The sequence below is a fragment of the Brachyhypopomus gauderio genome, chromosome 8 (assembly GCF_052324685.1).
Source record: "Brachyhypopomus gauderio isolate BG-103 chromosome 8, BGAUD_0.2, whole genome shotgun sequence".
NCBI classification, from domain to species: domain Eukaryota; kingdom Metazoa; phylum Chordata; class Actinopteri; order Gymnotiformes; family Hypopomidae; genus Brachyhypopomus; species Brachyhypopomus gauderio.
Window position 1 is genome coordinate 5484235 of NC_135218.1, and position 9821 is coordinate 5494055.

The 9821-nt window shown below is 42.1% G+C and overlaps 1 protein-coding gene across 1 annotated transcript; it reads left to right on the forward strand.

Moving 5' to 3' along the window:
- Nucleotides 1–2456: 2456 nt before the first annotated feature.
- LOC143521021 (protein rolling stone) lies at nt 2457–4729 on the forward strand. Its single transcript, XM_077013613.1, has 3 exons — nt 2457–2621; nt 2702–2936; nt 3292–4729. Exons 1-3 carry the CDS (start codon nt 2526–2528, stop codon nt 3912–3914), a joined length of 954 nt encoding a protein of 317 aa, XP_076869728.1. The 5' UTR covers nt 2457–2525; the 3' UTR covers nt 3915–4729.
- Nucleotides 4730–9821: the final 5092 nt, after the last annotated feature.

Here is a 9821-nt window from a genome sequence, read left to right on the forward strand (position 1 = left end):
TTGAGGGTTTGTGTTGGGGTGCAGGGGTGGGCACATGTTCAGAGCTGTAAAGTTTGTACAATGTTATCAGTTTTGTACATAAGAATAAAAGATGTCAAACTATTTGTGTTTTTTCCAAATGTTCAGTATTCACTGTTAAAAGCTAAAGAGTACAGCTGATATTCAATGCATTTTGAGCAAAACCAAAGCACGATTATTTCCCCAGAGCAGGAACACAGCACCAGCCTTTGTTTAGTCTTCAGAACCTGAATGTGTAAGCGAAGTTGAATAACCACATTTAACCTGCCCAGCTTGGACATTGTTACATGCTGACGAGAAGAGGCAGCCAATTGTGCACTGAAAAGTTCAGTCCCCTGTGTAGAGAGGGTGACTGGGAGCATCACCCCGGACAGAACACCACTAGTGCAAATATACAACTTTATTAGGGTAGCCATCACCGGGCATGCAGAGTGACAACGTCGTAGAGTAGCAAATCTGTCAGTACAGGTATACCCACACACCAATTTCATTTTAGGTTCTAGGTAAGCATTTGTACTTGCCTGTAGAATTGGTGTTAATGTTCAGCGTTACACTGCCTATGTATGACATTTAGTGGTTTTGTACCAGAGGAAATGATAAAGGTCATTCCAAAGTGCAACTCGTTTGCTTTCAGAAACAAGAAAAAAAGGGGGGGGGGGGGGGTTCCCTATGGCACAATGCAGTTATCTTGGAAAATTATTTCATCATCTCCAAACATCTGTTCAATTGAAGGGATGAGAAAACTGTCCAGAAGGTCAATGTAAACTTGTGCATTGATAGAAGAATTGACCACAGTCATCTCCCCAGTGTCTTTGACGTGCAGCCCCATGTCATCAAGGACTGTAAATTCGGTTGTTTTCTTCAGGCAGTTCTCTTTATAAATCTTACTGGAACGGCACCAAACGAAGGCATCACCTTGTCCAGTGCAGATTCTTGACTCATCACTGAAGATGGTGGTCATGGCCTGGTGGTTAGGGAACTGGTCTTGTGACCGGAGGGTTGTGGGTTTGATTCCCAGACCTGAGGCCATGATTGAGGTGCCCTTGAGCAAACCCCTCCCAACCACAATTGACAAAATATGGCACATTTACATAACTTTCATCCAGTCATCCACAGTCCATGATTGCCTTTCCTTGTTGTCTTGTTGTCCGTTTAGGTGTCAATGATTTTTCTTTTAGCTTTCTTGTATTAATCCCATTTCCTTTAGGCGATTTCTTACGGTTCAGTCACATACATTGACTCCAACTTCTTCCCATTTATGATTCATCTGTTTATTTGGACTTTTTCAGTTTTCAAGACAAATGGCCTTAAGTTCTTTGTCTTGATGCTTTGAGGTCTTTCTTGGTCCATCAGTACGTTTGGCTTTAACAACCATTCCATGCCGTTTGTATTTGGTTCATATCTTGAATACAACTCACTGTGAACAGCCCACATCTTTAGCAACCATGCGTGAAGTTACCTTCAAGAAGTTTCACAATCCTCTCTTTTGTTTCAAGAGACATTTCTTGGAGTCATGGTTCTTGTCACTCCACTTCGTCCAGCAGTCTTCCAAGGCATCATGACTGCAGGTGTTTTTAACTGCAGACTAATGAGCAGATCTAATCTGAGGCAGGTGTCCATTTAAGGAAAGGAAATTGACTGGGTGTGTCCTTATTTTCTACCTCCAATTTGAGTGATTCCATATTTTATTCCTCAGAATTGAGGGATTCCATATTTTTTTCCCTGTGCATATTTTATATTTCTTTTAGTGTTTCTGAAAGCCAACAAGTTGCACTTTGGAATGGCATCATTATTGTATCATGTTTTTGATCTGAGTTTGTTCTACACAATAAAATGTCTGAATGAGTGCTCATCCCAGACTGCTGATTCCATACTTTTTGCCAGGGGTTGTATTAATTTAGTAAATTTGTTCTGTAATCTTTCTTCTAAATGTGCATTGTGAAAATGGTGTGATTGCCTGTATACTCCTGTTTCTCTCCATGTACTGGACAAATTTGACAGGACGTACCACAGTCTGACAGCCAAGCAATAAGGATCCTCTCACTTCCAGATAAATGTTCCTAGAGGTGTGGCCTGTGAATGTACCTTCCTTGCTAAACGAACATGTTCATGTACATGAATTGTACATGTTTACCAGAGGAAAACAAATATTCTTTTAAATATAACAAGGGCGTTTGCTGCCACTGGTGGCTGCCACTAGTTCTCAGCAGCAGTGTTATGCATGTGAGATTCACGTGTCCACAAACTGTTCCATGAGGACCTAAAGCAAGTGATTCAGCTGCATGCCATCATCATGAAATTACTGTGGTATTAGAAAACAACGAGTGCTATGACAGTCTTCCTGATCACTTTTAGTCAAGTGTTATTTACATTTTGAATGTAGAATTCCACCGTCCCAGAATGAGTAATTCAGGATTCAACAGGAACTCAATGATCCTGCACAGCCACACAAAGAAAGCCTTTATTCCGATGTCCCTGGCGTACATGTTGTGTTTTTACTTTGTAACATGGGAACTGGTTGGACACAGAGCTGGGCTGAGGAATGGAAGCTTCACAACCTTCACCTTCTGCCCCGCAGACCTGAGCTTCTGCTTCAGCCGCGTGTGAGTCTAACTTCAAACGGTCTGACGGCACTTGGTTGCACCCGTCAGCGTTTTTCAACAGAGCTTTCCCCTGTTTTCAGTGGAACATCCATCCCTGTGTGTGGCTGGTCTACCGGAGCTGTATGCTCGTCAACATAATCGGCTGGTGTGTGTATGCAGCCTTGATCTTCAACACACCCAAGTTCCTCATCTTCCTCAGCCACATCTCGTATGTAATCATGGGGCTCTACCATTTTGTGGCCCTTGTAAACTTGGCCTGGGCTTTCATGCACGTCAGGCGGTTCTGTCAAGGAAGAGGAAAGGACAACACCATGGGTATGTAACATCTAGTAATGGAACTTGTGGAGCAAGTTCATACAGTTTGTTCTGATATTCATTATATTTTGGATTAAAAATCACATATATAAATTAGCATTGATGTATGGTATTTCTATTATAATGTAATTATAGTGTTGTACAGACTATAGAACTGATATGTACAGCATGTTTATAACAAACCAGGGGTGGGTTTCCCGAAACGTTCGTAGCGCCAAGTACTTCGTAACCTCGTATGAAACGTACGAGGTTAAGAAGTACTTAGCGCTACGAACGTTTCGGGAAACCCACCCCAGAACAGTTGCCGATAAACACCCTCTTGTGTGAAGAGGTCATTCTGTTTTTCTTTCACTAGGTGGCAGCAGTGAGTCTTCTGTGAAGTTCCCTCTTCCTGTTGCGCTGTCTTTTGCTCTTGGTCTGCAGTGTTTTTTACATGCTGTGGTGGGGTCTTTCTCCCTTTGTGTTTCTTTCCTTTACTGGGCTATGTACAACTCTCAGCATGCCCTAACCATCTTCACGATCAATCTCCACCTGGTCAACAGCGTCCAGACCGTCCTGGACCTTCTCCTGTCCTCGGTGCCTGTGCGTCTGTGCCACTGTCTCTACACTCTGTTAGCAGCGACCCTCTACGTGGGGTTTATTCTTATCTACTGGCTTGCTGGCTGCACAAATCTCAGCGGTCAACCTTATATCTACAGTTTTATTGACTTTGGTGGGCGCCCTCTAGTGGCGGCATTATTCATACTGGCGGTTTACTTGCTGGGATTGCCATGTTTCCATTTTGTTCTATGGAACCTTCAGCTTCTGAGGGAGAGGATGGCACAGGGAGGCAGAGGGTGGAGGCTGGTCCTGAAGAAGGAGGTGTGGTGGTGGGCGAGTGTTGGGGGGCGTCTGGTCTCTGACTTGGTGTTTTCTCACGATTCGGTGTCGTCTGTGTTTGAAACCCCATGTAAGGATATTGTAGAAGAGATCCCGTAGTCACCACCTATGATGCACACTGGGGCATGACCAGGACGTTTGTCAGGAAGCGTCTTTCTGTACTTTCTTAATACTTGGAGCCGTCACGTATATCTCAGTGAAAAGAACATTACACGGGTGTTCTGAGAGGCCTCATGGGTCGTTTATATACTTAGTGATACTAGCACAACATTAGGATTTTGTTGAGAATGGTACTATAATGTAGTAGTTTTATAATGAGTGTACTGGGGCTACATTTTTTACTACCACCAGAGGTCAGTAGGATTCGGAGTTATTTCATAAGCAAAGAATAAGTAGAGGTCACCTGCACATATCACTTGCTGTTTGATATTTAACGTGATTTGATGGATTCTGTGATGGTGAATGACCAAAATGGTGCACAGCTGCCTGCACAACTAATGTGAGGGTAATCCTGGCAGTTTTTAGTAAAAATCGTCCCACTGATGCCCAGAAATGAATAATTAGTCTCACTTTCCAAAATGTTGTACCATTGGATGATGGCATGATGCCAGGATTAAGGTGTTGTAAGAATAACTGACCATCTGTCTCATCAGAGACGCTGGCATGTGCTCGTGTCCAGTGTCTGCCGTGTCCCTTCCGTTTGTCCCGAATGTGTGCGGTGACCAATGGTGTTTGGCACTCATTTCACTTGGGGTCATGACCCTAGGGGTCATGTAGTGTTGACTAGGTCCCTCTGACCTCTGTGTATACGTGTTGATTCATTTTTTTTCTTGCTTAGTACTTCATGTACTAAAGGTTTTTTCCACATAATCTGTGTTTTTAACAGGTATGTTTTAATTGTATTTTGAGCATTGTTTTCCACATTTCTAATAAAATGGTGCTTCTTATAAAGTTCCTGGTGCAGTGGTATTTTTGGTCTAAAGTCTCACTCTGAATACTATTGGGGAAATAGAGAGAATGTCCAGATGAGGTGACAGAGCAGTCTTGGAGGACTGGAGTGGTCGAGTGTGTCTAGACAGGCAGTGAAGTTGGTAGACCCTCACAAGAGGGTGAATAGAAAAAAAACACATTTAGCAGGTTCTGGTGAAGTGCTTGTTATTTATACAAGTGCAACACATCAGCATGCATAAAAATCTCAATATATTTTAAAAGTGCTCTGTCCATATGTCCAAGGTTTAGAGCAACCTAAATCTCAGGGCTGAGAAACCTTAATGACTTTACCAGCTCCAACAGCAGTGGCAAACCCACCAGCTGACTCTCACTAGCTGGCCTCACAAACAGATCTCAAGCTAACTCAGTGATTCAGTACTGATCTGCCTAGCTGATCACACACCCTCTATACACCCCAGGCTTCCTCTAATTAGTGTGGAATAAACCATTACAAGGGGAGTGTAATACAGACAAGCACTATTGTCACCGCAGGCTGCTCACAGTTATGTACATAACATTCTGTTATCTCAGATACCACCAGTAAGTATATTTGGCTGTTCCTGAACATGGTCACAGGCTTCCACAGGTCCCCCCCCTCTTCTAGTGTGCTGTGGATCCTTCCAGTAATAGTGGACTCCACACCTTGGCTAGTCCTCATCCTGTAGGTCTGGAGGTATGTACAGTACATTAATCAGTATTTGCCACTGATGGTGCTCAGGTAGAGGCCTGGTGATGGGGCAGCACACTGAACTTATCCCAAGGACAAATTTGCTAAAGTCATCTCCAGTGTTGAAAGAATCTTTATTTCTCTGATTCCACCAAATAGGTCATGCAGCACATCACCTGCCATAAGAGTTACTGTTACTGTTACTGTTACTGTTATTGTTGTAACTTCCTAAGATCGAGAAAGGGGCCACTGTCATTAGGAAATCCCATAACCTTAACCTGGGACCTGGTCTGCAACGATGGTTAGGTAGGTAGTACATCCACAGGAAGACCAGGACCCATGTTTTCATAGTAGAACATCTCTCGGAGCATGACACTAGCACTGGTGTATCTTCTCATAGCTAAACCTGGTGATCTCGCTTCCCTTAGTACGCAACATACGTACACCTGGACATTATGTGAAAACAGACGGGGTTCATCAGACTACACACCTTCCATTGCTACATGGTCCAGTTCTGATGCTGACATGCCTATAGTACTATGGGCAACGTTGAAAGCTGCATTTTAAGGTCAACTTCAGGTTTCAGCAAAATAGCAGTTTTATGCTATTTATTTACCTCAAATATAAATGTTGCTATTCTGTGAGGTAACTTTGCGGGATCAGTACCTGTGAAACCTGTGAAATTCTATGTTCACATACATATGAATCTAGAGTCTCGTTGGTCGGTGATGTTTTGTATTTATTTTTAATCAATCAATCAAAATGTATTTATATGTTGCTTTTTACAACAGTTGTTGTCACAAAGCAGCTTTACAAGTGTCCGAGTCCTAGCCCCCAGTGAGCAAGCCAAGGGCGATCCTCAAGATCATGAGGAAGAAACCTTGAGAGGAACCAAGACTTGGTGGGGGGGTTTGTGTCACCATGACAACAGTAATTAAAGAGATACATATACAAAGTAGTGATGGAAATGATGAATAGTTCTCATCTTTGTGTGTATTTATATGTGTTCTCTATGTAATTCTAATTCTTAAGAGTCCTAGACATCTTGATGGTTGGTAATGGCAGTCCAGGGCCGTGGAGATACAGCCGTAGCAGGGGAGAGTTCGGGGTGGTGAGAGGGGCCAGGGCGGTGGGTTGATCCTTCATCCATACATCCATTTTCATTACTATATGTGAGCCTTTTGAACCTCTGAGCATCTGAGCTCCCGTGATCATGGTCTGTTCATATTTCAGAGGGGTAGTACATGGAGAATTGAATGGAGGTATTATGTATAAGTCTTATTAAAAAAATGATAGTAGTACATGGATGCCAGTAAGAGGTGATTTCTCTTATACCAATGAACACAGGTGAAATGAAAACCTAACCAATGACTGAAGTGGGAATGAAGACGTAGCTGAAGAGAAGTAGACTAATTGAGCACTAACGCAATTAGAAATGAATAAAAACCTTTGCTTCTAGTCTCCGTGTTTTGAGTACTGACATTACCTCTTAGGAGTAGTGGGCTATTTGGGCTGTTGAATGCTTCTGATTTTTTTTAGTTTCTCACCATATTGGACCCAAAAACTCAGACAAAATATAAGACTTGATATATAAAAAAGCAAACAAACTCAAGAATTTAAAACAGTCAAAACACAGGTTGTTGACAGCAAACAAAAACTAGAATGGTGTGTCAAGCCAGTGCTTTTGACGCAAGTTGACAGCAATGTTGAACTTCACTGTGTATTTATGCTGTGACGTCTTGAACTAGTCATGTGGTTTGATCAAACCAGTGTGATCAGCAAATCCAGAAGGCGTCCTTCAGTTGCCATTGCTCACTGCCATAATCAAATGAACCACACACACTCTACATTGGAGGCTTATGATTGGTCTGTCAAAACCAAAAAAAAAAAAAAAAAAAAAAAAAAAACCAGACCAAGACGATAAAGAACCAATCACAACCGCACAAGGACGCCTAGCACTACTCATACAAACCAAAAGGCTATGGCTAAGTCTTCCGGCTGCATCAGTGCCTTTAAGTCCATGCAGATCTGAAGGAGCATGTAGTGACTTAGGGATGTGACAATGTGCTTCTGTGAACTTGCTGTGCGCTCTGAACTTTAGTCAGTTTTGCCCCAGAGAGATGAGTATTATACTCCTAACCCTTGGTTATGAAGCCGTAGTTTAAGTAGTTTCTAATTCTTCAGAAACAGCTGAGTGAGAGTGAAGCTATATGCTATTTATTGATTTATTGCTTTGTGCAATTTGGGCATTACCTTATGGTATTACTTCATGAAAACAGGTGAAGTCTAAAGTTTTGTGATCAGGTGATCGCAGGCTAATGAAGGCACATTTTGTTACCCTGCTGTGCATGAACAACTAAGTAATTTGTAGGTCGGTATATTCTGAGAGGATGAATTCTTGGACTGCACCGAGTTGCATGAGGGCGTGTGACATTGTTCTAAAAGGATTGGATGTGCCGCTAACCTGGTGTGCCATTCCAGTGAAACACATTCCTCTCACTGAGTGTTACCATAGAGCTCCTCTTTGCCTGAGATGACCTGCTGAAGTTAGACATATTAATGGTTGATGACAATAAACAGTGAAAATATCTGGGGAGACTGGGCTAACAGAACCAGAATGTCTGGTATACACAGAGAAGAGCAATGTTATTCATTCTGTTATATTTGACAACCATGTGCTTTATTAATATAACAAATTTCCTTAATCAAGAAATTCTTCGTTGTTTGCTTCTGTAATAAAATTGAGTTACCGCCTGCAAATAAGGAATTCTTTCTGTAGAAATCTGACCAGATATATATTTAAATGACCGCTACAGACGGAACACTGTCTGCCAGTAAATGGTTTCTTAGTGAATTCCAACAAATGATGGGCAAAGTATTTTTAACTGTACAGGAAATTCAGTGAACCGGGAAGTTAATGTCACCCCTGCCCCAGAAACACTTCAATTAAAAGTTAAACATCATGATATGTCAGATGACAAACAGCCGTTACCATGTGAACACATCTGGAGGCGGTTTGGCGGGCTACACAGATACTGCGACCTGTCAAAGACCCGTAATCTGCTCGGAGTCCCTCAGAACACGACTGCAAAGACCTCCGCGTTGTGTGGTCAGGTGTGCGTAAGCAGACACGGAGGGGAGTGAGTCCTCCTGAAGGGGCTCTCAGAACATCTCCAGTAGGGAGCCTGATGCAAGAAGGGTTCAAGAGTTCTTCATGGAAGTTATAATATAGGTTTGGCATCAACAAGCTTGAGTTCAAGGCAGCTAAAGTCAAGGTTAAGCGTGTATGTCCAAGCTAGACAACCAGGGTTAGAATAATTAGCAGGACTAATAAGGTTAATGGAGCTAAAAGGAGCAGCAGCACATAAGTAATACGTAGAGGTTCAGTGCTATGAGCTCCAATACTACTGGGGCTCATCACAGCTTAACCACAAATTGCAATGTTGGCGAGATAAATAGTAAAAAGACATACTCCCCCAAAATGTCTGATCTTTTTCATGGTTCCATAACTTCCTGGGTCATTGACCAGGTTGATTCAAGTCCACTATTGCAAATGTTCCTGTGTGTGTCCTTTTCACCTCTACAAACAGTTCCATTTCAATCATGAGAAAACAGATGAAGGACTGTTGCAAAATTCATTTCACAACCCAGGTGGGTTTGTGCCGCCAGATTCCCACTGATCCTTGCGTAACCCACAGGGACACGAGATGACGAACGTCACACTCATGATTATGGTGGTTGATGTCTAGCCCAGATATGGTCATTTGCTGATACTAATTGACCATGTTCTTTGTTAAATAAGACAAATAAGCACCTCAGACAACACATAGAAAGTTGTAAATAACTAACTTGTTTTATTTCAATAAATCTTAAAAGAGCGTTTGCTCAATTATGCATTAAAGTGTGTTTACTGACTTGTTCCTATTTTCGGTTGGTCATGGTCTTTTGTACAACTTTTTGTGCCATCTTCAATTGTTGTACCTTTGGCTGTATACCAGAGGTGGGACCAAGTCAGTGTTTTGCAAGTCTCAAGTAAGTCCAAGTCTTTATCCTCAAGTCCCGAGTCAAGTCTCAAGCAAAGACAGTCAACTCAAGTCAAGTCTCGAGTCAAGACAAGCAACCGTCAAGTCAAGTCCCAAGTCTGAAACTTGGAATTTCAAGTCCTTTCGAGTCTTTTTTTTTTACAGGCACCAACGCTTTACGAATGCTACGCTGATGCGTTTCTTTACTCGTTTTGTTGGTGTCTGCCAGCCAAAAGATGACAGATCATTTACATTTTATCTTCTCTTAAATACATAAATGTACTTAAACAAGAATGTTTCGTTACATCATTTTACACGAAAATAGCA

Excerpts from the sequence above, each read along its gene's own strand:
- LOC143521021 (XM_077013613.1), top strand. The coding sequence starts at position 2,526 with ATGGGAACTGGTTGGACACAGAGCTGGGCTGAGGAATGGAAGCTTCAC. Across the intron at positions 2,622-2,701 it reads AGCTTCTGCTTCAGCCGCGT|TGGAACATCCATCCCTGTGT; the intron begins GTGAGTCTAACT and ends CCCTGTTTTCAG. Across the intron at positions 2,937-3,291 it reads AGGAAAGGACAACACCATGG|GTGGCAGCAGTGAGTCTTCT; the intron begins GTATGTAACATC and ends TTCTTTCACTAG.